At 46.1% G+C, this 27,928-nt stretch overlaps 1 protein-coding gene across 2 annotated transcripts in view; it reads left to right on the top strand.

Annotated features, from left to right (window-relative positions):
- Positions 1-27,928, top strand: part of OCRL (OCRL inositol polyphosphate-5-phosphatase) — a 659,503-nt gene that overhangs the window by 524,326 nt on the left and 107,249 nt on the right. For both annotated transcript variants that reach the window (XM_069212991.1, XM_069213000.1), the window contains one exon: positions 6,141-6,268. In XM_069212991.1, coding sequence (XP_069069092.1) covers positions 6,141-6,268 — 128 coding nt within the window. The remainder of the gene's footprint in view (positions 1-6,140; positions 6,269-27,928) is intronic.

Below are 27,928 nucleotides of genomic sequence, written 5' to 3'. Positions count from 1 at the left end.
CAGTTCATGTACTCAGTATGGCCACACTGCACTTACAATGTCTAAAATGGACTCAGACACTGTCGGGCGTATTGCTCTTGCAGCTATGCCCTCATTTATGGTATAGTGCACCCTACCTTAGGGCTGTAAGGCCTACTAAAAGGGTGACTTACCTATGCCAGAGGCAGTGGTTTGTGGGCATGGCACCCTGAGAGGGGTGCAATGTCGACTTTTTTTTCTCCCCACCAATACACAAAAGCTGCATTGGCAGTGTGTATGTGTTTTGTGAGGGGCCTGTAGGGTGGCACAATACATGCTGCAGCCCTTACGGACCATCCCTGGTCACAGGGCCCTTGGTATCACTGGTACCTTCTACAAGGGACTTACCTGTGTGCCAAGGGGGTGGCAAATTGGGGAACATTGGTATAGTTTTAGGGAACGAACACGTGTGCTGGGGACTGGTTAGCAGGATCCCAGCACACAGTCAAGTTAGCATCAGATATCAGGCAAAAAGTAGTGGGGTACTGTAAACAAGGGGCCAGTTTTTTACAATTGCCTTGATATAAATTGAAGTCTTGATGTCTAGCATCTCTGTTCAGGCACCAAAATATTAGGATAATGCACCGGGCGCTCACGCCTTGATTAGATACATGCCTTGATTAATCTCCTTACATATTTTCCACCTATTGAATCTGATCTGGCGAACCACAATGGAACATTATAATATCCAATTGTACTTGTAGAGATGAATGTAAATTGTGCAGTGTGTTACTTCACAATATTTACATGCTGCAGTGTTAAAACTCAATAATGAATTATTTTATTTTTTAAAACAATCTATTAGTCATTGCTTTGACCACTATTTTAGTCTCTACTTTAATTTAGGAAATCAGCATGTATGAGGAACAATGTGTAAGCAGTTTATCTTGCTTAGTGGTGACTGCAGTAGTAGGTCCACACAGGATCATGGACAGCTGCTTTGTCCACAGGGCATCATTGAACATGGACAGGAGGCACAGAATTAAGCAGGAGGTGTAGGCTTTTATAAATTCCAGATGATCCAGCTTTGCTGTGTCAGAAGAGGACAATTTTGGAAATATCAAATCCCACACGAGTGGGTGTTGCTATTCTAGTGGCCCCTGTGGCCTAAATCCTTATGGAACTTTTTTAAATACCTGCAAACACATTTGCATCTTGTGTGTTGTATGTATCAAGTAGCCCTTAGGGTTGCAAATTTTAAGCATGAATGTAGCCTCCATATCTTATTTTTTGCAAGCCAGTAAACAGGGGTGTGGAATTCCTGTAGCCTGATGCCCAGGACATATTGTTTGTGGTCAAGTTCTCATGTTTATTTCGTCCGTCGGTCAAGTAGACCCAACCCCCTGTAGCACACTCCCTTTGGCTGCCAGTTTACAGTACCAGTTTATGGAGCAGGGAAGGGAATTGTCTCCAGTTGAAGTAATATATTTGTCGATGCTGTCCATTTTTGTTAATGCTGTTCAAACTTGTGTTTATAGTTCATTAACACAAATCCTTTATTATTGGGGTGAGTGCTTTAAATGCTTGTAAGCTTGGACTGCACTACTGACAGTGGTTCAAGTAAGAAACAAATGTGTACACATGTTTGCGAGGTTTAACAATGTGAAGCTACAAATTATGCTCCTAGGGTGCTTTTATTAGATAGAAATATTTACAGAAGCTTGAAAGCAAGATTGATGATTCTTTGCTTTCAAAATAAAATGTTCACAAAAATGCAAGTAGGAGAAAAATGTTTTGCTAAATTACTGTGAAACTTCAGGTACCATTTCTTTGAAGCATCATTTAGTAAAATGTGTTGAAGCATGCTATTATTTCCAAAAATTCATAATAGAAAATCTGTGAAACTAGTTTCATCAAGATCATGGGGAACATGAAAATAAACAAGCATTGGGAAAGCCAGTAGATCTGGCATTGGTGATCAGTCTTTTGGTTTTGTCAATGCATGTCTTGTTTTGACATGGCGTTTGTAAAACTTGATTGTTGTGGGAGTGGCCAGGCCCTCACTATTTTAACAAACATTGGCAAAACTATTTTCAGTCTCAAAAAGCACACATTGCAACAGTAGTTTCTGGCACTGAAAAAAAAAAAATGTATGTGCCAATATGCTCCTTGTGAAAGTGCAGATTGGTATCACTCAGTGAATCCAGCTTGGTAGATGGATGGAGAAAGAGATAGAATGTTAATACAAACAAAAGGGCTTGGTTAAAGCCAGGCCTAATTAGGGGCCTAATTGTTAAAGAAAGTCACAAAAGTGCACCCATGGTATATGCCTTAGCATTAATGCAGATTTACGTATTTCATTAATTCACAAGAATTTACAGAAGTAGACCAGAAAATTGTACTCCTAGAAAATATTTGTGAACTGTATTTTAGCAAGAACAAATATGCATTTGTAGATTTGTTCATGGGAAAATCTGTTGAGTGATTACAAGTTCACTTTACTTCCAACCACTTTTTTACCAACCCTAGAAGACGTTTTACTTAAAGTACGTTGTCCAGCCTTTCTCAGTATGTGAAAAGATTAGACAAAAGCTTTCTCTTCTGTAAATTGCAGGTATAACGGTTTAAGGTGGGCTCTTTGCTGTTCTAATCAAGTTTTTTCACTTTCACTATCTTTTTTTCTGGTGATTCTATTATGTTGTATAGTGCATTGACCTTTGCTTACTTCTTACAGTATTGTTTGTGTTTAACTCCAGATAGTACCAGTACTCTCTCAAATGAAGTCCTGGAATTTAACATCCAGCAACCACCAAAGGATGAGCCTCCATTGTCTCTCTCCCCTTTTGGAAGGATGCCCTTATGTCATCTCTATTGGTGACTGGTCCGAAAAGGTGTGGGCAGTATTATAACTCCAACCCACACCACCACCCTAGGTCTCCCCTAGGATGAACAAATCTCAAGTACAATTTATGCCCATAGGAGTAGAATGTAAAATTAAGGACATCCATGTTCCACAGCCTACATACTTTGCTGAAACCAAGAGAGTTGCCCTAGTAGGAAAAAAACATAGAGTGACAGCGAGGCCCAGTACCTTTAGAATTTTGAAAGGCACCCATCTATTAGATGTGAATGAATAGTGCAACAGAATAGCAACCCTGTCTGACCCGTGCACAAATCTGACATGGTAAACCCTATTGTAGTCATGATCAAAAAAGAAGGAATTACCCTAGAACATAACCTGTAAACTGGCAGGATAAAGACCCATGTACTGGAGCTGCATTGCCATAAGTTTCTGCTTCACTTTGAGAGATTTTCTCTGGAGGTGCATACTTGCAGGATAAGTCAGGAAGATCATGCGTTTTTGGGATTCACATATAAGTTCAGGGGAAGCAGGCAGCTTGTAGGATAACATCTCTGTTAAAGTAATTGAGTACTTTTGTGATCAAAAGCTGCAGAGGAACACCTTCAGCTCAGAACAAGCTGACAATTCCACCTCGGGTGTCCAGTATTGGAACCAGTTAGTCAGAAGTTGCCCATGGCAGGGTCCTGCTGCCACTTCGGGAATAGCTACCAATCTCATATCGTCTTCCTCTATCTCTGCATCTCTTGTGCATTTCTCTAAGTGAGCTGCTGTTCTCATTTTTTTTCACTTCCTAGGTGTTGGTACCCGTTTCAACCTCTACCAAGAAAATCCAGTTTTCCACCTCTCTTGTGCAATCTGATATATTTCAGAGGTCCTGTCGAAGGAGAGGAATACCCCCCAAATCCATCACATTTTCCCCTCAAGTTCTTAATGGCTTGTAGGATGGTTGCAGACGAGATTGCTTGATCTGGTAAGGTGCCACAACCTGTTGGGAACACCCATCTCCTCCTTAGTGGGGCAGTCAGTTTGGCAAACGTATCTATTTTGCCTTGATGCATGGCGCCATGTACCTTCTCCATCTGTGCATCAGCTTGTGATGGTGGGGGGGAGCATGCCCTCAACTCCCAATACGCAGGAAGACGTGTCTCGTCCTCGGTTCAACCCTTAAGGCACCATTTAGTAGCACAGTGCAGTCACCCAGTGCTCCAAGCCAGGCTGTCTGGGGTCTCAGTTGGGGTCAGAAAACACATCGCCCCCAAACTGCTGCCAATTGTGGTCTGCCCACTACCCCCTTCTCAGGTAAGGTGTGAGGGATGGTGTAAGTGTGGAATAGTCTAGGGGGCCCTGCAGCTTTAACAGCCACTGATGCCAACTTGTCAGTTCTGAAGAGAGGGGATAGGAGTTAAGAAGCAGGCACCCCTGCAACTGCCACAACCTACCCCGGTGAGGAGGGGGGGCGTACCCCTCTGATGTGAGGGCCTAGGTGCCACAGCTTTTGCTTTCTGTCCCTCATGCCTCTCTCCTGATTTGCTACAGTTTCACCATAGGCCTGAGATAAGCGGGCTGCCTGCTCCAGGTGGAGGAGGGGAAGGGCCGATGAGCATCCCCCGACACCAGCAAGGAGCAGATGAAGTACAGATGGCAGTGCCCCATGGTTCATATTATACGGAATCGCTTTTTGACAGTGATGCCCATGGCACACCCTTTCTAAATAGCGATGTGTGAAATATCTTTAAACCCATTTTAGGAATTGGTAAAACTTTACCAACTCCTGAAATCAGTACAAAAAAAACTTTTAGCAGAAAAAAACATTTTAGCAGTTTCAAACCCACAAATTTAGTGAATGACAGGATTTGCGACCCTATAAGGTTTTATATGTCTTCTAGTGGTTTTATACATCTGGCCCAAAATCCTGAAAAAAATCCGTTCTCAAAGGACACGTGATGATTGGCGCTTTTAGCTTCTGTTTAGCTGTTGCTGTGTATAAGCTGATTCTTTTTGAAGAAGCTTGCTTATTACTAAAGTATGACATGCAGGAACTTGCAAGCAGTACCTGTTTTCTGCTTAGTTCTTCCCTAGCCGGCAATATATTTGACTTTATGTTTAAAAATCTATTCTTATTCAGGGGTGTGGAATTTAATAACATATCTACTTGTCCATGGGACAGGTTGCTTCATAAATCTACTTGTCATGAAAAAAAAATCTAGTTGTCCCTTTTGTGCCATGAAGTGCGGTGACAAATTATGGCTCCAATCTCATTTTATAAGAGCTCTGATAATAGCCTCTCTTATGTCAGGGATAATACTATAGTACAGCTTGAGTACTACTAGCAATTTCCTTATTTTGCAACCTTTCCGCAGCTCTACATACTGGGGCTGGAGGTAGCAGAAAGCAGTAGTTCCAGGGTTGGAATGCCCATTTGAATCTTGGCAAACCTACTAATTGAATGTTTTAAGTGTTTTGACCAGCTCTTCCGTAATCTTCTCCTATAATGAGAAAGGTTGGGAATTTACCCCTGACAAGAGCAGAGGTAAAACCTCTTCCAGGGTTGGAGAAAAAAAAGTAGTTTGAGGAAAAGGGACTTGTGAACGCTCAACAGATTTTCGTATGAGCAAATCTACACATACATATTTTCTCGTGCTTAAAATAAAGTTCACAAATATTTTTAGGAGTGCGATTTTCTTGTCAACTTCTTTAAATTGTTGTGAATTAATCAAATATGTAAATCTGCACTAATGCAAAGACCTATTGTATGGGTCTACTTTTGAGATACCATTCTGCTCTTTCACAAGGAGCATATTGGCACACCAAGTAGTTTTGTTCAGTGCCAGGAACTATTATGGCAATATGTGCTTTTTGAGACCAAGAAATATTTCTGCTTTTTGCCAATGTTTATTACAATGGTGAGGGTCTGGCAGCTCCCACAGCAATAACGTTTTACAAAAACCATGTCAAAACAAGACACGCATTGACAAAACCAAACAACTGACCACTAATGTCAGATCTATTGGCTTTGCCGAAGCTTTTTTTTAAAAAATGTTTCCCACAATCTTGTTGAAAGTGGTGACACTAATTTTTAATTATGAATATTTTTTGGGAATACTAGCATACATAGCTATAATTAGCTTTCTACTCATAATTTTGATTATGGATTCAATTTCTACATCTTAACTTTTCCTTCTCATAGGTCAGAAGTTTGCAAACATTCATAGCTACCTGTTCTTTAATATATCAAAAAATAGCATTGGAAACTGTTTTTTTCATGAACATTGATCCAACATGGTATTTAATGGAAAGTCCTTAACTTGCTGTATCACAGCTGGCAGTAACCATTCAGTGGCCGAAGCACTGCTGATTTTTTTGGAGGCCTTGCCAGAGCCAGTAATTTGCTATGAGCAGTACCAACGCTGCCTGGAAGTCTCATCCGACACACAGTGCTGCAAACAGGTATTTGTACTACTAAAGTAAGCAGCTTTAGCTTGCAGAACTCTTTTCAATGACCTTATATATTTCTTGCTCCAAAGTGTCTCTGTGAGAATATAATGTAATATTGTGGGTCTCATGCAGTAGCAAGCACATCATGCTTTTTTGAAAAAAATAAATGTTCAGAATTTTTATTTTGAGGTTACATCCTTAAGATCATTACCATTTGTGGACTATTCTTTCAGTAGCATCCCTGGTCTGTACCTTGCCTTTGTCAGCGCAAGCATTGCTAAAGCCAGTCATTCTTGCTCACCCAATTCGCTTTGCAAATGCTTGTTGAAATGTGAGCTGCTGGTCACTGGTGGTGTATAGCACTTGTTGTGGCTTTGCCTTTGTTTGTTTTTTGCACAAGCATTTACAAAGACAATAGCAGTGGGTGGCCATCTTGAAACAGTATTTTATATACTCTAGTATACTACCAATCCTTGATTGCGTCCTGTTGCGACTAGACAGGGCATTTAGTCAATTTCAGCCAATGTCTGGTATTCCTAATGCAGCAATGGAAACTTAAACTGTTCATCCCTTTTGGTGTGGCAGGGGTTAGCCGGGAAATTTAGATTTTTGAAAAATTACAGAGTATTCTAAACCCGGATTCCTCATCTTTTGAATACTTTCCTAGATGTTGACTGGATCCAGAAACATTTTAACAATACCTGTGCGCACCGCCAAGTGGTGCATTGTGGCTTCACATAGTCGCCATTGTGCCCTAGTAATGACACACGGAGCCAATCTGGGCACCACTCCTGCACGCTGACAGTGCCTTTCTGGGACACCAGACGCAGCTGCTGTTCTATCTCTTGCCTCTTTCAAAACCCCTTTATCTCACTTTGCACAGTGTGCAAGGGAAATGTCACCTCCCAAGACTATAGGGTTTACACCTTGTAAGCACTGTCCCAAGCAAAGGACTGTGACAGATCCACATCAGGTTTGCCTAAAGTGCCTTGGGTTGGATCACAACTCTAAGGCCTTCACTGAATGTCCATCAAGGTCTCCGAAGGCCATATGTGTCTATAAGGCAAAGCTATAAGTCACCAAGCATTGGAAAACTCAGCATATGACCCGTTCCAGTCCATAGGTTGGTTTGCGGTCCTGTTCCTTGTTGAGAATTCCTGAGGTGGATCGTTGTTGCACTCTAAACTTCAGGTAAGCCAAATGTAGGAAGTTGGCTCTGTATGTGCTATTTCAAAGTAAGGAATAGCATGCACAGAGTCCAAGGGTTCCCCTTAGAGGTAAAATAGTGGTAAAAAGAGATAATACTAATGCTCTATTTTGTGGTAGTGTGGTCGAGCAGTAGGCTTATCCAAGGAGTAGTGTTAAGCATTTGTTGTACATACACATAGGCAATAAATGAGGTACACACACTCAGAGACAAATCCAGCCAATAGGTTTTTGTATAGAAAAATATATTTTCTTAGTTTATTTTAAGAACCACAGGTTCAAATTCTACATGTAATATCTCATTCGAAAGGTATTGCAGGTAAGTACTTTAGGAACTTTAAAGCATAAAAATTGCATGTATACTTTACAATTTATTGACAAATAGCTGTTTTAAAAGTGGACACAGTGCAATTTTCACAGTTCCTAGGGGAGGTAAGTTTTGGTTAGTTTTACCAGGTAAGTAAGACACTTACAGGGTTCAGTTCTTGGTCCAAGGTAGCCCACCGTTGGGGGTTCAGAGCAACCCCAAAGTCACCACACCAGCAGCTCAGGGCCGGTCAGGTGCAGAGTTCAAAGTGGTGCCCAAAACACATAGGCTAGAATGGAGAGAAGCGGGTGCCCCGGTTCCGGTCTGCTTGCAGGTAAGTACCCGTGTCTTCGGAGGGCAGACCAGAGGGGTTTTGTAGGGCACCGGGGGGGACACAAGCCCACACAGAAATTTCACCCTCAGCGGCGCGGGGGCGGCCGGGTGCAGTGTAGAAACAGGCGTCGGGTTCGCAATGTTAGTCTATGAGAGATCTCGGGATCTCTTCAGCGCTGCAGGCAGGCAAGGGGGGGGTTCCTCGGGGAAACCTCCACTTGGGCAAGGGAGAGGGACTCCTGGGGGTCACTTCTCCAGTGAAAGTCCGGTCCTTCAGGTCCTGGGGGCTGCGGGTGCAGGGTCTCTCCCAGGCGTCGGGACTTTGGATTCAAAGAGTCGCGGTCAGGGGAAGCCTCGGGATTCCCTCTGCAGGCGGCGCTGTGGGGGCTCAGGGGGGACAGGTTTTGGTACTCACAGTATCAGAGTAGTCCTGGGGTCCCTCCTGAGGTGTTGGATCTCCACCAGCCGAGTCGGGGTCGCCGGGTGCAGTGTTGCAAGTCTCACGCTTCTTGCGGGGAGCTTGCAGGGTTCTTTCAAGGCTGCTGGAAACAAAGTTGCAGCCTTTCTTGGAGCAGGTCCGCTGTCCTCGGGAGTTTCTTGTCTTTTCGAAGCAGGGGCAGTCCTCAGCGGATGTCGAGGTCGCTGGTCCCTTTGGAAGGCGTCGCTGGAGCAGGATCTTTGGAAGGCAGGAGACAGGCCGGTGAGTTTCTGGAGCCAAGGCAGTTGTCGTCTTCTGGTCTTCCGCTGCAGGGGTTTTCAGCTAGGCAGTCCTTCTTCTTGTAGTTGCAGGAATCTAATTTTCTAGGGTTCAGGGTAGCCCTTAAATACTAAATTTAAGGGCGTGTTTAGGTCTGGGGGGTTAGTAGCCAATGGCTACTAGCCCTGAGAGTGGGTACACCCTCTTTGTGCCTCCTCCCAAGGGGAGGGGGTCACAATCCTAACCCTATTGGGGGAATCCTCCATCTGCAAGATGGAGGATTTCTAAAAGTCAGAGTCACCTCAGCTCAGGACACCTTAGGGGCTGTCCTGACTGGCCAGTGACTCCTCCTTGTTGCTTTCTTTGTTCCCTCCAGCCTTGCCGCCAAAAGTGGGGGCCGTGGCCGGAGGGGGCGGGCAACTCCACTAAGCTGGAGTGCCCTGCTGGGCTGTGACAAAGGGGTGAGCCTTTGAGGCTCACCGCCAGGTGTCACAGCTCCTGCCTGGGGGAGGTGTTAGCATCTCCACCCAGTGCAGGCTTTGTTACTGGCCTCAGAGTGACAAAGGCACTCTCCCCATGGGGCCAGCAACATGTCTCTAGTGTGGCAGGCTGCTGGAACCAGTCAGCCTACACAGATAGTTGGTTAAGTTTCAGGGGGCACCTCTAAGGTGCCCTCTGTGGTGTATTTTACAATAAAATGTACACTGGCATCAGTGTGCATTTATTGTGCTGAGAAGTTTGATACCAAACTTCCCAGTTTTCAGTGTAGCCATTATGGTGCTGTGGAGTTCGTGTAAAACAGACTCCCAGACCATATACTCTTATGGCTACCCTGCACTTACAATGTCTAAGGTTTTGTTTAGACACTGTAGGGGCACAGTGCTCATGCACTGGTACCCTCACCTATGGTATAGTGCACCCTGCCTTAGGGCTGTAAGGCCTGCTAGAGGGGTGTCTTACCTATACTGCATAGGCAGTGAGAGGCTGGCATGGCACCCTGAGGGGAGTGCCATGTCGACTTACTCATTTTGTTCTCACTAGCACACACAGGCTTGTAAGCAGTGTGTCTGTGCTGAGTGAGGGGTCTCTAGGGTGGCATAAGACATGCTGCAGCCCTTAGAGACCTTCCTTGGCATCAGGGCCCTTGGTACTAGAAGTACCAGTTACAAGGGACTTATCTGAATGCCAGGGTGTGCCAATTGTGGATACAATGGTACATTTTAGGTGAAGGAACACTGGTGCTGGGGCCTGGTTAGCAGGGTCCCAGCACACTTCTCAGTCAAGTCAGCATCAGTGTCAGGCAAAAAGTGGGGGGTAACTGCAACAGGGAGCCATTTCTTTACACAAGCCCCCCCCAGCCCACAGGCCAGGAGACTCAGCCCAAGCTGGGAGAGTCTTCCTAGTCTGTCAGGCGAGGAAGAGTAGGAGAAATAGGCTGGTTAGTTGCAGGGCCTACTCTGCCTTACATCCTTCTGTTCAGGTCATTCCCTTTGGGGAACTGACCCACTTCCACAGTGATAGGACCTAGTCTGAATTGCCTCTTGTCTGCCTCTTCAATGTCTCCACCCATTCTTTTTATTTTGGGTTTAGAGGTATCCACCTCTGCTAATCTTATCTTAGCCAGGGTCATCCCTAGCTTACCCAAAGAGGTTACCCAGAGCTGGAGTAACCCCACCATGACCAACAGGGTCAGGGGGCCTAACTTGCTATTTGGCATGGGGTCTGACCACCATGCCAAGGATAGTGCAGCCATAAAGGCTAACACCCAGCAGAGGCCACTGACAGCTGTCAGTGCCCAGAACCACACCTTTAGCTCTTCACCTACAAGGGAAGGGGCTAAGTTACAGGCTTCTTTGGGTTCAGGGTGCCTGTCTGCTGTATTAGAGTGGGGGGTTACCACATTTTGTAGTAAACACCCTTCTTCCACTCTTTCTTCTGTTAGCTGAGGAGCCACCCACTCAGGTTTAACAGTTGCCTGACGAGCCAGGACTTCTTGTGGGTCAGGTTGGACTTTATCAGGGCCATTTTTGGAGTTCTCCCCTACTGGAGCAGAATCTCCTTGGCTTGCTGTAACCTTGGCTAAAGGTTGTCCACCCTTCCTACTCTGTTTTCTTTTCTTCTTCTTCTGGGGCCTGCTTGCATTTACTGCAGAGGCAGGACTTCCAGAATCCTTGGGAGAGGACTGGCACTGGACCAGTTTCTCTCTTGGGCTCTGACTAACCTCTGGGTAGTCATTTCCAAGGAGACAATCAAGGGGGAGGTCTGTACTGACTACTACCCTTCTCCAGCTAAGAGTGCCACCCACTTCTATGGGCACTAAAGCCACAGGCCTCTTAGTGACCCTGTCTAGGCTAACTCTTACCCTGGCAGTCTCACCTGGGATGTACTGGTTTGAGAGCACCAGCCTGTCATGCACAATAGTGTGACTGGCACAAGTGTCTCTCAGGGCAGTGGTTGGGATTCCATTCACCAGTAGGTGGTGGAAGTGTCTACTTCCCTCTGGAATCTCCAACTCACCTGTTGGGCCCTGTTTCCAGTTGAAGGCTAGGAAGACCTCCTCATCTGAGGAGTCATCTCCCATGGCTACACTGGTTACCCCTGGAATTTTGTTCTGGGGTTTGTTTTTGGGACAAGAAGTGTCCTTGGTGTGGTGCCCAGACTGTTTACAGTTGTGGCACCATGCCTTAGTGGCATCCCAGTTCTTACCCTGGTACCCACCTTTGTTTTGGGTTGTGTCTTGGGGCCCACCCACCTGTTCTGGTTTTTGGGGGCCTACAGAGGACTCTTTTTCTTTGTTTCTAGGGTCACCCACTTTCTCCTGGGGAGTTTTTGTAACCCCTTTCTTTTGGTCACCCCCAGTGGAAGTTTTGGTTACCCTAGTCTTGACCCAGTGGTCTGCCTTCTTTCCCAATTCTTGGGGAGAAATTGGACCTAGGTCTACCAGATACTGATGCAACTTTTCATTGAAGCAGTTACTTAAAATGTGTTCTTTCATAAACAAATTATAAAGCCCAACATAGTCACACACTCCATTTCCAGTTAACCAACCATCTAGTGTTTTTACTGAGTAGTCTACAAAATCAACCCAGGTCTGGCTCGAGGATTTTTGAGCCCCCCTGAATCTAATTCTATACTCCTCAGTGGAGAATCCAAAGCCCTCAATCAGGGTACCCTTCATGAGGTCATAAGATTCTGCATCTTTTCCAGAGAGTGTGAGGAGTCTATCCCTACACTTTCCAGTGAACATTTCCCAAAGGAGAGCACCCCAGTGAGATCTGTTCACTTTTCTGGTTACACAAGCCCTCTCAAAAGCTGTGAACCATTTGGTGATGTCATCACCATCTTCATATTTTGTTACAATCCCTTTGGGGATTTTTAGGATGTCAGGAGAATCTCTGACCCTATTTAAGTTGCTGCCACCATTGATGGGACCTAGGCCCATCTCTTTTCTTTCCCTTTCTATGGCTAGGAGCTGCTTTTCCAAAGCCAATCTTTTGACCATCCTGGCTAACAGGGGGTCATCTTCACTGAGAGCATCCTCAGTGATTTCAGAAATGCTGGACCCTCCTGTGAGGGAAGCAACATTTCTGACTATCATTTTTGGAGACAGGGCTTGAGAGGCCCTGGTCTCCCTATTTAGGACTGGGAGGGGGGAATTGCCCTCCAAGTCACTAATTTCTTCCTCTGTGAAGTCATCCTCAGAGGGGTTGGCTTTTTCAAACTCTGCCAACAGCTCCTGGAGCTGAATTTTGGTAGGTCTGGAGCCAATGGTTATTTTCTTTATATTACAGAGAGACCTTAGCTCCCTCATCTTAAGATGGAGGTAAGGTGTGGTGTCGAGTTCCACCACATTCATCTCTGTATCAGACATTATTTTGCTAAAAGTTGGAAGACTTTTTTAAAGAATCTAAAACTGTTTCTAGAATCTAATTTCAAACCTTTAACAAACTTTTAAACTCTAAAAGACAATGCTAAACAGGGACTTAACACACAAGGCCCTAGCAGGACTTTTAAGAATTTAGAAAAATTTCAAATTGCAAAAAATGAATTTCTAATGACAATTTTGGAATTTGTCGTGTGATCAGGTATTGGCTGAGTAGTCCAGCAAATGCAAAGTCTTGTACCCCACCGCTGATCCACCAATGTAGGAAGTTGGCTCTGTATGTGCTATTTCAAAGTAAGGAATAGCATGCACAGAGTCCAAGGGTTCCCCTTAGAGGTAAAATAGTGGTAAAAAGAGATAATACTAATGCTCTATTTTGTGGTAGTGTGGTCGAGTAGTAGGCTTATCCAAGGAGTAGTGTTAAGCATTTGTTGTACATACACATAGGCAATAAATGAGGTACACACACTCAGAGACAAATCCAGCCAATAGGTTTTTGTATAGAAAAATATCTTTTCTTAGTTTATTTTAAGAACCACAGGTTCAAATTCTACATGTAATATCTCATTCGAAAGGTATTGCAGGTAAGTACTTTAGGAACTTTAAAGCATAAAAATTGCATGTATACTTTACAAGTTATTGACAAATAGCTGTTTTAAAAGTGGACACTTAGTGCAATTTTCACAGTTCCTAGGGGAGGTAAGTTTTGGTTAGTTTTACCAGGTAAGTAAGACACTTACAGGGTTCAGTTCTTGGTCCAAGGTAGCCCACCGTTGGGGGTTCAGAGCAACCCCAAAGTCACCACACCAGCAGCTCAGGGCCGGTCAGGTGCAGAGTTCAAAGTGGTGCCCAAAACACATAGGCTAGAATGGAGAGAAGGGGGTGCCCCGGTTCCGGTCTGCTTGCAGGTAAGTACCCGCGTCTTCGGAGGGCAGACCAGAGGGGTTTTGTAGGGCACCGGGGGGGACACAAGCCCACACAGAAATTTCACCCTCAGCGGCGCGGGGGCGGCCGGGTGCAGTGTAGAAACAGGCGTCGGGTTCGCAATGTTAGTCTATGAGAGATCTCGGGATCTCTTCAGCGCTGCAGGCAGGCAAGGGGGGGGTTCCTCGGGGAAACCTCCACTTGGGCAAGGGAGAGGGACTCCTGGGGGTCACTTCTCCAGTGAAAGTCCGGTCCTTCAGGTCCTGGGGGCTGCGGGTGCAGGGTCTCTCCCAGGCGTCGGGACTTTGGATTCAAAGAGTCGCGGTCAGGGGAAGCCTCGGGATTCCCTCTGCAGGCGGCGCTGTGGGGGCTCAGGGGGGACAGGTTTTGGTACTCACAGTATCAGAGTAGTACTGGGGTCCCTCCTGAGGTGTTGGATCTCCACCAGCCGAGTCGGGGTCGCCGGGTGCAGTGTTGCAAGTCTCACGCTTCTTGCGGGGAGCTTGCAGGGTTCTTTCAAGGCTGCTGGAAACAAAGTTGCAGCCTTTCTTGGAGCAGGTCCGCTGTCCTCGGGAGTTTCTTGTCTTTTCGAAGCAGGGGCAGTCCTCAGCGGATGTCGAGGTCGCTGGTCCCTTTGGAAGGCGTCGCTGGAGCAGGATCTTTGGAAGGCAGGAGACAGGCCGGTGAGTTTCTGGAGCCAAGGCAGTTGTCGTCTTCTGGTCTTCCGCTGCAGGGGTTTTCAGCTAGGCAGTCCTTCTTCTTGTAGTTGCAGGAATCTAATTTTCTAGGGTTCAGGGTAGCCCTTAAATACTAAATTTAAGGGCGTGTTTAGGTCTGGGGGGTTAGTAGCCAATGGCTACTAGCCCTGAGAGTGGGTACACCCTCTTTGTGCCTCCTCCCAAGGGGAGGGGGTCACAATCCTAACCCTATTGGGGGAATCCTCCATCTGCGAGATGGAGGATTTCTAAAAGTCAGAGTCACCTCAGCTCAGGACACCTTAGGGGCTGTCCTGACTGGCCAGTGACTCCTCCTTGTTGCTTTCTTTGTTCCCTCCAGCCTTGCCGCCAAAAGTGGGGGCCGTGGCCGGAGGGGGCGGGCAACTCCACTAAGCTGGAGTGCCCTGCTGGGCTGTGACAAAGGGGTGAGCCTTTGAGGCTCACCGCCAGGTGTCACAGCTCCTGCCTGGGGGAGGTGTTAGCATCTCCACCCAGTGCAGGCTTTGTTACTGGCCTCAGAGTGACAAAGGCACTCTCCCCATGGGGCCAGCAACATGTCTCTAGTGTGGCAGGCTGCTGGAACCAGTCAGCCTACACAGATAGTTGGTTAAGTTTCAGGGGGCACCTCTAAGGTGCCCTCTGTGGTGTATTTTACAATAAAATGTACACTGGCATCAGTGTGCATTTATTGTGCTGAGAAGTTTGATACCAAACTTCCCAGTTTTCAGTGTAGCCATTATGGTGCTGTGCAGTTCGTGTAAAACAGACTCCCAGACCATATACTCTTATGGCTACCCTGCACTTACAATGTCTAAGGTTTTGTTTAGACACTGTAGGGGCACAGTGCTCATGCACTGGTACCCTCACCTATGGTATAGTGCACCCTGCCTTAGGGCTGTAAGGCCTGCTAGAGGGGTGTCTTACCTATACTGCATAGGGAGTGAGAGGCTGGCATGGCACCCTGAGGGGAGTGCCATGTCGACTTACTCATTTTGTTCTCACTAGCACACACAGGCTTGTAAGCAGTGTGTCTGTGCTGAGTGAGGGGTCTCTAGGGTGGCATAAGACATGCTGCAGCCCTTAGAGACCTTCCTTGGCATCAGGGCCCTTGGTACTAGAAGTACCAGTTACAAGGGACTTATCTGAATGCCAGGGTGTGCCAATTGTGGATACAATGGTACATTTTAGGTGAAGGAACACTGGTGCTGGGGCCTGGTTAGCAGGGTCCCAGCACACTTCTCAGTCAAGTCAGCATCAGTGTCAGGCAAAAAGTGGGGGGTAACTGCAACAGGGAGCCATTTCTTTACACCAAAGAAAAAGCTTTAAAAAAAATCTTGGCCCTATCCTCCACGTATACACTTAAGAAGGCGCTACTGCATTGCCATGCCTCTTGATCTTGCTCTCAAAGTCACTCGATGTCTGAACTGGTACTACAACTTGTTCCAGCGCAACCTCCGTTTCTGAGGCGATCTGCGACACTCGGACAAATCCAAGAGTTCCATGGGGCCATGTTGTGGCCCACCCAGAGCCGAGAGGTCCTCCATCTGGGATATCACCAGCATGTTCACTATCTGACCCAGTTGTTTCCTCTGACACACTTGCCTTTGCCACCTTTGGCTCCACAATAGTTCCTGAAACATTGATGCTAATGCAGACTCAATTGGAGCTGAAGCATGAGGCACAACCCGTTGTGCTGTTTTACTCCATCCTGATTTGAACTCGACCAAGGCCATGCTTGGTGTCCATTGAACTGCAACCTTTGCCTGCTCCACCTGATCTTATTAGAATCTTGGTCCGGCAGGGCAGCTCTCTCATACATTACATCCCTTATTTGGGACAGACTCTGATTATGAGTACGATACTGAAGATGAATTTGGGCAAACCTATTGTCAAGAAAAATGATATGAAGACCTCAAGGATACCAGTGGCCTTGACACCTCACTTGACATTGGCCTAGGCTCACCGCAAGGCCCTGACACTAAGGAAAGTCCCATCTTTGAGATGGTCATGCAGAGGGTGGTTTGAGTTCTGGAGCTCCAGCTCCACACGTGAAAGGTCAAAACCAGTTTTCCAAATGAAGTGTTCCTGCTGGGACAAGCCAATACTGAGCCCCTGTTGCCTATCAACGAGGCATGATAGGCAATCTAAGAGAGTGGAGACCTTTAGGAAGAATTTTTCCACAAGTTTGGCTCTCTGGTCAGTCAGTGTCATTTCACTTTTGGACTGCTATTCACATGCTCTGGGATTCTGTAGCTCATGCTTTCCCAGGTGTTCCAGAAGACTTTCATCCTTTACTGATCTAGGCCACAGAAGATTGCTGTGAGGCTGATAAGTTTACAATCCGTTATGGCCTGGATTCCATGGATTCCATTGAATGAGTTACTGGCACTAGTGTCCATTGCCACACCTAGTTGCAATCTCAAGGTTTTTCCAGCGATGTTCAGTCCCTTATGGACGTGCCCTTTGATGACTCTTTTTTTGGGGACAAAGCACACTCTGTTCTGAAGCATTACAAAGAGAGCAGGGCCACAATGTGCTTTTGGGCTTGTCTGCTCTGCCACGCTAACCACATTATCCCTTTCTGTTTTTCTGTACCCTATACAGACAACCTCTTCCAACTCAGCTGTTTCATGACAGGTGCTGTGGAACACATGGGCCTCCATCATCAGGGACTGTGTGCCAGTCAGAGTGCCCAACTTTAGCTTGCCCTTAATGAAGCATAGCCACCCCATTGGATGCAAGAACCAGCAAATGTTACTGGACTGGCAGACTTGAACTTTGGACAAGTGGGTCCTGCAGATTTTCTTGGGGTTTGCTCTACCCTTACTGATTGCTCTGCCACACCTTCAGCCATCCCCATAATGACTCACGGAGGACCATCTGCCCTCCTTCCAGCACGAAGTGCAAGTCAAAGAGACTATGGAAAAGGTACCTGCATTGGAAGTGGGTTGTGGTTGTTACTCCCTCTGCTTCCTGCAGCCGGAGAAGGAAGGATGCCTTCCTCCTGTTTAAGACCTGCGCCCTCGCAACACCTTCCATTGGAAGGACAAGTTTTCAAAGCTCACTTTGGCCTAAGTCTTATCTGCTCCTCACTATAGAGAATGGATGATGCCATTCGGCCTGCAGGACACTTATTTTCACATACCCGTCCTGCGGGCCCACAAGTGCTATCTGCAGTTGGTGGTTGGACAGAAGCATTTTTAGTGTGCTGTACCCACCTTCACTCTCGCCAGTCCCCTCAGGTGTTCACAAAAGTGAAGATGATGGTGGCAGCACATCTTCGGAGGTCAGGTGTCCCTGTCTTCCCCCTTAATGTGACATCTGGCTGCTGAAGGTAGGCTCCCCCAGGGAGTTGTCACCCATCTCCAGACTATAGTGAACCTCTTGACGTCCTTGGGGTTCACTATTAATGTGCTAAAGTTAAACCTTACTCCTCAGACGCTGCCATTCATCATCGCCACTCTGACACGGTCTGGTTTTGTGCCTTTCCCCCAGAAAAGAGAGCCCAGGACGTTCATGCTGTGATCCCAGTTTTCAGCCTCTGTCCTTGTGAGGACATTGGGTGTACTATATAGTGTGGCTGTGAGACCTCACCATGTAATTGCACTGCCAACCCCTTAAAGAGTAGTCCGCTTTAGATGGTCAAACATTAGCTCATCCCTGGGTAGTTGTGGATTCCAATAGTCAGACATCAACAAAGGAACAAGTGTAAAACAATTAAATAGCACCAAAACAAAGGAAGAAAGAAACTCTAGAAATCCCACACCAGTTTATAAAAATAGACTACATTTTTATGAATTAATGGACACCATAAAAAATAAAGATCAACCGGGAGGGTTCCAGAAATATGGAAATTACAAGAAACATTAATTCAGGACTTTTCAGTAAACAGCAAACAAGCATTGTCAAATTCAATGAATTTGACACTTAGAAACCTTCACCAGAAACAAATTGGCAAGTTGGTATGCGCTTACTTAGTTATGTGGGACAACGAACTCTGGCAGGGAGCCAGTACTGGGGACCAACAAGGTCCAAAGAAACTGTTAACTCCTTGAGAAAAGCATCTTTCAGTTCCAGCATAGTGGCTCCTTGCCACTGACTTCTATAGAGTGGTCATGATGCAAGGGATATTCGATGGTGAAGATGCTATGCATTCAACAGAGGTCATCCTGGGGCTACTCTTCTGTCCCGATGAGGTCATTCTGGCCACAGGGTTCGATGTCCCTTGAAGTCCTCTTGGGGTCAGCAGTATTCCAGACTCCACTAGGCTACCAGTTGCCTGGCACAGTAGAATCTGCAGTTTCCTCTTTGGCAATAACTGTCATTGTGGGTGACCAGACTCTGCTCAGATGACCCTTCCAGATCCTGCAGATTTGGGTGCAGCTTTTGAGTGCTGCTTCCTGGTCTCTTGGGTTGCACAGCAACAAGAAGTGGTGATCCAGTGATCTGTGCTGCTAACTCACTTCAGCAGGCTTCTTCAGCTTTTGTGGCTCTGAACTGAGAAAAGGAAGACAGACAACTGGCAATTGGAATCTCTCCTTCTAGCTAGGCTCTTAGGATAACTTCTTCATGAGCAGGACACAGTAGGCACAGACCTTTCCTCCGCTAGCCCAAAGATCAGTAGCTACAGGGAGAATACGGCTACTAGCCAGTGGGGTACTAAGTTCCTTCCAGCTTGATAACTTCCTGTGAAGTGTGAAATCAAGCTAACCTTAGTGTTCTATTCTGCTCACTCCCAAGGTGGTGGGACCCTTCTCTTGGTGTGTGGAACCTGGTAACGCACCCTAGGGGTGTGGCTACCCTTGGGCTACATGCTCACAGTAAAACATTTTGGCAGCTGTTTTTCTCCGCTTCCCTACTGGCCAGCCTGTCTGCCTACACAAAATGGCAGCCCCTTCCACGTGTGCTTGCCAGTAGCCCTTCAAAGGCGTCTTCCCCTTTGAAGCTTGACATTTGGACCAACACCCTGTGTGGCTTCCTGCCAGGAGGACGAAACCCCTCCTCCAGTGACAGGCCTCTGTTGTTACTTTCCTAAGAGTCAATCACACATCGCCCCAGGAAGGCAAAATACTGTCTTGGAGGGACAGTATGTGTGTAATCAGAAATGGGCACTGGAGACCTTAGGCTACCAAAGTGGCAACTTACTAAAGGTGCAGTTTCCCCATCAGTGAGAATAAATTAGATTTAACCGTTAAATTGGATTTGTTACTCTGATTCTTTTACTTGTTACCCGCAGGTATCCCCCTCAGTAGTCCTAAACAGAAGTTAGCAGGGTTCAAGTGTCAGCCTGTAACTGTACTTGCCAATGTGGCTACCTGTCTATCTCACAGTAAAATCAGCAGTTGTAGGTCTGTGCTGTCAGAAACATGTAAAACATGTAAACTGCACCCTGCATTTGGACTTGGTAGGCCTGCTGTAGGAGTGGCTTATACATATTAAAAAGGGAGGTTAGGGCTTTTCCATTGTTTTAATTGGCAAAGTCGACTTAGCAGTTTAAAACTGCTCTACCAGTCTGCTGTGGCAGTCTAGAAGATATTAGGTTGTTATGCTTGTGGTGGGACAACTAGTGCTGCAGTCCATGAGTGACGCTTTAGCTTGCAGACTCTTGGTACCATATACCTTTTTAATGGGGGAAGTGGAAGCACGGAGTCCTGATTAGCAGGGCTGAGGACATTTCAGAGCCATTACATCAGTTCATAGAAGTAAAAATGTGGATAAAAAGTATAGTGTAACCTGCAAACAGCCTGTTTCCTCACAGTCCTGGATTTCAGTAAGGTATACTCTGAGGCTGCTAGGTCTGATGGCCTCCTGCATCCCGTTGGTCAAACCGCTAGGTGGCGTATGCAGACTCTTCTGTGGGATCTGAAGTTTCAGTGTGCCCAAAATCAAGGGGATCTCTTCAACTTTATCCAGATCTCGGAGGAGACTGCAAGAGGCTTACAGTAGTGTTTGCTCATCTGTGTTTGGCTCAGTGGCAGATCCCTCTTCCTCCCTACTCAGAGCTGACAGTGGTGACTGATGCATCGCTTCTGGGTTGGGGGAGAGGTGGAGATCAGAGGCTTCTGGTCTCCGGAAGATTTGTGGTCCCACATCAACCTTCTGGAACTGTGAGTCATCCGCTTGGTGTTGAAAGCCTTTCTCCCTTGCATCAGGGTAAGACTGGAGCAGGTGCTCACAGACAACACTAAACCCATATGATACTAAACCCATGAGGGTGGGGTCGTGGACCCTGTACTAGAAGTAGCTGCACCAGAGATTGGATAAGCACTCTAGAGACCCTGAAAACTGCTTTAAGAGGAATTATGACTAGCTCCCTGGAGGTGTTTAATGACTGGATCACCAAAGCCTAGATATTGTCCTCACATAAATGGTGAGGGTGAGAGGCCATTTGAAAAAAGGTGTGCCCTGGTTCTCCCCCACCTACGTCTGCTAAAAAGGGATTGCAGGCACCTGGAAAGAAGATGGAGAAAAACTTACGATATCTCACTGAAAAATGAATATATGAAAGCCATCGGGCTGTTTCATGCAGAAATTAAATCGGCACAAAGTACCTATTATTCCACTAAAATAGAACAGAGTTCTAACTCTCCTAAAGAGATCTTTCATCTCCTAAGACAAATTACTCACTCACACTCACATACTCATTCTGTGGAAGCATCTTATAAGCACAGCAATAATCTGGGTTTATTCTTCCAGCAAAAAATCTTAGACATCTATCCGACCTTCCCGATGGGGTCCCCTAGTACTCATGGCTTTAGGGAGGAATATACCAACCACACAGCTGTGCTCTCACAGTTTCCACCGCTCTCCCCAGAATGGGTATCAGCATTATTGGAGACCCTTAAATCTGGCTCCCCACTGGACCCTGCACCCCCTACCATTGTAGCGCAGGCATCATCCGTCATAGCCCCTATTTTGACTGACATGTTGAATCTGTTGTTGTCCAGCAGTAGCATTCCCTATCAGTGGAAACATGCTATAATGAAACCTTTGCTTAAGAAACCACACTTAGATGCGTCTGTACTTAATAACCGTAGACCCATCTCCATGTTGCCCGCCCTCTCCAAGATACTGGAAACCAATATTCTCCATCCTTCCCAAATGGGCTTCAGACTGCTACACAGCACTGAATCAGCACTGATTGGCATCATGGAAGAGGTCATGAATCGCCTTGATCAAGGGCTGGTTTCAGCAATCTTTCTTCTGGAACTCAGTGCCGCCTTTGAAACTGTGGATTATAGTATCCTTTGTCAAAGAATGAAGGAGATTGGAATTACGGGTAAAGCTCTCAACTGGCTCTCCTCTTTTTCTAGAGGCAAGATCATTTCAGGTACTAGATTGTTTGTTTCTCTCCAGATGCTTTAACAGCTGGGGAGTGCCACAAGGCTCTTCCCTTAGCCCTACTTTATTTAAAATCTATATGTCACCTCTGGCAAGGATAGTGGATAGACTAGGATAGTCTATCAGTAGTTTGATATACAAATGACACCCAGTTGGTAGCCTCCCTGATGACTGGGCAAAACTCATCGGAGACGGCACTTGCTCCTTGCCTAAGGGCCGTATCGGAATGGATGTCCGAATGTAAACTCAAGTTAAATGGAGATAAGACAGAGGTTATGATCCTAGGATATCCCTCTTGGCCTAATTCTATTTCTCCTTTGTACCACTCCCTAGGAGAGCTGCCCCCACCTAAGGAATACATCAAGAGTTTAGGAGTATGGCTTGTCCCATGGTTAACCATGGATCATCAAGCTAAGAAAATCTCCTCCACTTGCTTCGGTATTCTAAGACTCCTCAGAAAGGCATTTAAAATACTTCCACTTATCACAGTGACTCATAATCCAGGCACTCACTATCTTTCGCCTGGATTATGGGAATGCCCTGTACATCGGTGCCCCAAAATATGTTAAAAAGAAACTACAAGTGGTGCAAAACACCGCTGCCCGTCTTCTTTTCAACTTAACTAGATATGAATCGGCCAAACCCACCCTCTTCACTTCGCATTGGCTCCCGTTTGAGCAGCGCATAAAATTTAAAACACTTTGTTGCATTCACAGAGCTCTCCACAACAATGGTCCCCCGCTCTTACGAACCCTTGCCTCCTTCCATATCCCTGTTTGGTATCTCAGGTCCTCCACGGCGGCCCTTGCCGTAATCCCCTTAATAAAAAAGGCTAAATGGGGTGGAAGATCAATGGCCTTCATTGGTGCTAGGTTTGTGGAACTGCTGTTGAGCTTACGAGAAACTTGCCATGAACTTTCCTTCCGTCACCTACTTAAGACTTTTTTTATCCTCATCTGTAGGGTAGCCTGTGTTTTGAAGTCTTCCGTTTCAGTGCTGGGAGGCCCTTTGGGTAGCCATGCGCTATATAAGACCTCATAACATAACCTCTGGAAATGGCTGGGTCATCACAGATTCTTCCTGGTGGTGAGCCACCTAGTGGGATCTTTGAACATTAGGGTGGGTAAGCTCAGCCTCTGACACCTAGCGGATCGCGAGTGGCACAAGATCTCTTCCATGTATGAGGAGAACTTTGGCTCAATCTCTTCGCCACCGCTGATTATGTGCATTGTTAGTGGTCCTGAACATTGAAATTCCCAAGAAGTCAATCTCTATAAAAAAAGAAAAAAAAGTGTTCTGCCTACAGTATACGGCAGTATGGCATAGGACTCCTGTTTGCTTTCCCTCTCATACCTCTCCTACTCAGAGTTCAGAATATGATCAGGACTGACCAGGCTCAAGACTTCCTAGTGGCTACAGATTGAGCATGGAGAGTTTGTTATCCAGAGCTCCTCAACATGAGCACCTGTACTCTGTTCAGACAGCCCGTACAGGAGGATCTGCTTTTGCAGCAACAGAGCAGAGTCCTGCAACTTGCCCTCTGCAATCTCCACCTTCATGCGTGGAGATGTAGGGGGGTGACATCAGAATACTTTCAACCTTCCTCCGGAGTTAGTTGTCGTCATCTTAGAAGCCATGCAACCTAGACAAACATTGTATACTCCTGTTGTTGGGATAGGTTTGTGGTTCGGTTCAGTTCGGTGCAGTACGTGAAAGATGACCCGCTTCCAGGTAAGGTCATCTAATGTTTAGTTGTTCGTTCTCTCCCTGTTTATTTTTGGTTTGACGAGGGCATGACAGCATCTCCAACTATAATGCTTTGTGGAAAACATGACAAAGCATTCATTGACAAAGCCAAAAGGCTGACAGCCAATACCGGACCTGTTTGCTTGCCAATATTAAAATACTTGAAATCGTTTTAATTAGTCCCAGTCCTGACACTACCACCACCCACTCTCCCCAAGTAGAACAAGGGCCACAGGATATTGACCCTCTCTGTTGTCAGCCACCACAGCTTGGTGGAATGCATTTTGAATTACCTGCTCTGGGGGCACCAGATGACTCCTTACTGTAGTCATACTGACACCTGTGTCCCTCAGAGCCTCAACACATTGCCCATTGATGGTGACCCATTGCCAATACTTTGTAGTATTTAAGGGCACATGGATCTTAGGACCCATCTTATTGTATCCCAGGGACACTAGGGAAAACCCCCTTAAAGTCCTCCCCATCACCTGGGACACAATCTTCCCCCACCACTATGCTACCCACCCCTGGGTTCTTATCTCCAGTGGGAGGGTGTGCTCTTTTTGGACATTTTGCCCCCCTCCCCTTGTAGTGCCCATGCTCTCCGCACTTAGAGCACTTGGGCATTGTGGGCTGCTGACTTTTGTTTTCAGGGTAGTTTTGTTTCCGGTGACCAGAGGCGAATGAGAACCAGACCCTTTCCTCTGTGAGTTGCTTTTGGGGCCGTTCGAGAACTCTTTCTTTTTTCTCCCCCATTTTCTTCTGTTGGGAACCGTGACTACCCTTTTGAGAGTCCCAAAACCCCAACCCACCTCAATACCTTCTTGGAGACTAGTGCTGATCCAGATGCCCGTCTCCTCAGCAAGCTTCCTAGAGTCAGTCAGCTTGCTATTCACCAGGTGTTGGCACAGCTCTGGAAAACAACTATCAAGTTCCTTTAAAATTAAGTTGTACAACCCTTCAAAATCATCAACCTTGCTGCCCCTCACCCAGCCCTTTAGTGCCTTACCAGCATAGTCCAAGAAATCCACCCATGTTTGTCTAGGGTTTGTGACTAGCCCTGAACCATTGCCTACACTTCTCAGGTGTCAACCCAGACATACTGACTAAAATGGTCTTCATGCCAGTGTAGTTGGTCTGGTCCTCCACATACAGTATAAGAGGTGTGCGCCTCCCCACCATGGGCATGTACCACCAAAGACTAACCACCCCCTACCCCCAGAACTCCTCTGTGACCCTGTGCACTTTGAAGCCACTTCATAGGCTTCCAGACATTTATCTATGCCCTCCCCCCATATCTTTTGGGATATTGTAGCTGGACTCGTGTGAAGACACTGCGGGTATACTGCGAGCATACTGCGAGCATTACTGCTGTTGTTGGACCCCTCACATAAGGCTCTTATGTCCATCTCTCTCAGGGTCAACTCCTGTGCGGACATACTTTTACTCTCATAAATAGCCAATCTTTTTGTTTCCAGCTCTTTTTCTAATTTGAGCTTAGTCAGCTCTAATTTTAACTTTCTATCCTCCATCCTGTCCTCCAGCTCCCCTGGGGTCATGCCTTTAAATGACACTCCGCTCCATGCCCTGGAAGGGGCCCTCAATCCAATGAGTAAGGTGCTCTCCTCTTCCATAGACAGCAGCCCAAGGCCACCTCCTAGGCCCTCATCCAAATCATTTTCCATATCCTGCCCTTCCTCAGCCTCATTCCCCTCTGAGGTGTGATTTAATGTAGCATGGGCTTCTGAGTAGGCTCTCGGTGTCTTTTGCAGCTCCACCTTCTTGGTGCTGCTTTTTACAGGATCCCCAAAATCCTTGCAGAAATCCTTGACTTGGGCCACATTGTAACCCTCAAGTTTGGCCACCTCAAGCTCCATTCTTGCTGGAGCAGATGCAGACCCTCCAACCAGAGATATGATTTAGAGTAAAAAGCAAAGCTGCCAAACAAGGAGAAAAATTAAAAATGCCAATTGAAGAGAGTAGAAATAAGAAAAAAAGCCAGTGGGGGATCAGAGACAATTCATTTAAATTTGTGTAGGTGTGAGTAGCAGTGTACACTGAATTACTATATGGTATTGCACAAACACAGATCTTATTCTCACTGCTGATCACCAGTGTTAGAAATTGGGTCTCTAGTTGGCAGAGGTATGCACACTGTCCAAGTAGGAACCACAACCCTAGTCAGGGTACGTAAGTTACACTCCCTAAATTAAACTGAGCTCACCCTCTGGAAGCTTAGCATAGAGCAGTCAGGCTTAACTTAAAAGACAATGTGTAAAGTATTTGTGCAACACACTTATAATATAGTAATTCAGTGAAGACACCACAGAAAGACTCAACACCAATTTAGAAAAATAGAGAGTAAAAATAAGACCGAAACAACAAAAATCCAGTCAGTAGAAGTTGAGAGATGAATTGTTAAAGATTAAATGGAAAAATAGTGCTTAGAAGTCACTAACAGTCAAGGGGTTACTTAAGGTCATGAGGGGCCGGTGCGAATCCAAAGTTTAAGCCAACCAAGATGGAGGGTAGGCTGGCTAGAGAACCCACGCAGAGTCCACTGAAACAGTTCCTTCGATGGAGAAAAGCGTTGAGGTTGTGATGCGTCAGTATTTTCCATGCAGTCAGGTCACTGCGTCATTGTCGGTCTTCGTTGAAGTGAATGCGATGCGTCTTCAGCGCGATGTGCTGAGTGTTGTTGTCATTGAGCCTAGAAGCTGTGAATCCGGTGTAATCGAGCAGCTTCTGCGTCAGTGCTGAAGGAGTGCTGCGGAGAAAATGTACATGCACTCTAGATGGTGCGTCCGTTTTTGCAGGAATCAGCTGCAGAACCAACTTCTGCTGCCCGGTACTGGAGGAGGGGCACCTCTGGCAAGAGTAGGACTCACAGATGGCAGAGTCCAGCAGCATCAACGGAGTTGCAAGCAGTCTTTGAGACCACAGTAGAACAGGGGGCAAGCCAGCAGATGGGTCCAGTGCTTGTTCTCAGCAGGGCAGAGATCAGCAAGCAGTAGGGCAGCTCAACAATGCAGAGAAGAAGTTCCTTGCAGCAGTCAGTCCAAGCAGAGTGGCAATCCTTACAGCACAACAGTCTCTAGCAGAGTTCTTCCCAAGTCCAGTAGTGATCTGACTTAAGGGGGACCAAATCGAAGTGGCAGTGAAACTGCGCACACAGTGGTTAGCATCCACTTTTTGCCTGATATCCGATGTACTTCGACTGAAAGTGCACTGGGTTCCTGCTAATCAAGTTCCAGTGCCAAATGTCTTTACTCAAAACCGCACAGTTGTTTCCCCAATCAGCAAAACCTTTAGCACCCTCTTTAACCCCTTTGCTGCCAGGCCTTTTCCCCTCCTGTGCCGAGCCTTTTTTTGGCTATTTGGGGCAGTTCGCACTTAGGCTCTTCTAACTTTTTGTCCATATAAGCTATCCACTCCAACTTTGCGTCCTTTTTTCCAACATCCTAGGGATTCTAGAGGTACCCAGAGTTTGTGGGTTCCCCTGGAGGAGACCAAGAAATTAGCCAAAATACAGCTAACATTTTGGTTTTTTCAAAACAATGGGAAAAAAGGGCTGCAGAAGAAGGCTTGTATTTTTTTCCCTGAAAATTGCATCAACAAAGTGTTTGCAGTGCTAAAATCACCATCTTCCCAGCTCTCAGGAACAGGCCGACTTGAATCAGAAAAACACATTTTTCAACACAAATTTGGCATTTTACTTGGACATACCCCATTTTTACTATTTTTTGGGCTTTCAGCCTCCTTCCAGTTAGTGTCAGAAATGGGTGTGAAACCAATGCTGGATCCCAGAAAGCTAAACATTTCTGAAAAGAAGACAATATTTTGAATTCAGCAAGGGGTAATTTGTGTAGATCCTACAAGCATTCCTACAGAAAATAACAGCTGAACTAAAGAAATATTGAAATTGAGGTAAAAAAAAATCCAGCATTTTTTGCCACGTTTTACTCTGTAACTTTTTCCTGCAATGTCATATTTTCAAAAGCAATATACCTTTACGCCTGCTAGACTCTTCTGGTTGTGGGGATATATAAGGCTTGTAGGTTCATCAAGAACTCTAGGTACCCACAGCCAATAAAGGAGATGCACTTTGAAACGGGATTTCAGTGTATACCGGACATACAGCAATTAATTTGGTGAAATATAAAAAGTGAGAAATAGATATCAAGGAAACCTTTGTATTTCCAAAATGGGCACGAGATAAGGTGTTGAGAAGCAGTGGTTGTTTGCACATCTGAATTCCAGGGTGCCCTTACTCACGTGTGAATTACAGGGCATTTCTCAAATAAACTTCTTTTTTACACACTGTCTTACATTTGGAAGGAAAAAAATGTAGAGAAAGACAAAGGTCAATGACACTTGTTTTGCTATTCTGTGTTCCTCCAAGTCTCCCGATGAAAATGGTACCTCACTTGCTTGGGTAGGCCTAATGCTCGCGACAGGAAACACAACATGGACACATGACATTTTTACATTGAAATCTGGCATGTTTTTTGCGAAGTGC

The sequence above is a fragment of the Pleurodeles waltl genome, chromosome 2_1 (genome assembly GCF_031143425.1).
Source record: "Pleurodeles waltl isolate 20211129_DDA chromosome 2_1, aPleWal1.hap1.20221129, whole genome shotgun sequence".
NCBI classification, from domain to species: Eukaryota; Metazoa; Chordata; class Amphibia; order Caudata; family Salamandridae; genus Pleurodeles; species Pleurodeles waltl.
The sequence above is the reverse complement of the archived record's forward strand: the minus strand, read 5'-3'. Positions and strand labels throughout refer to the sequence as shown.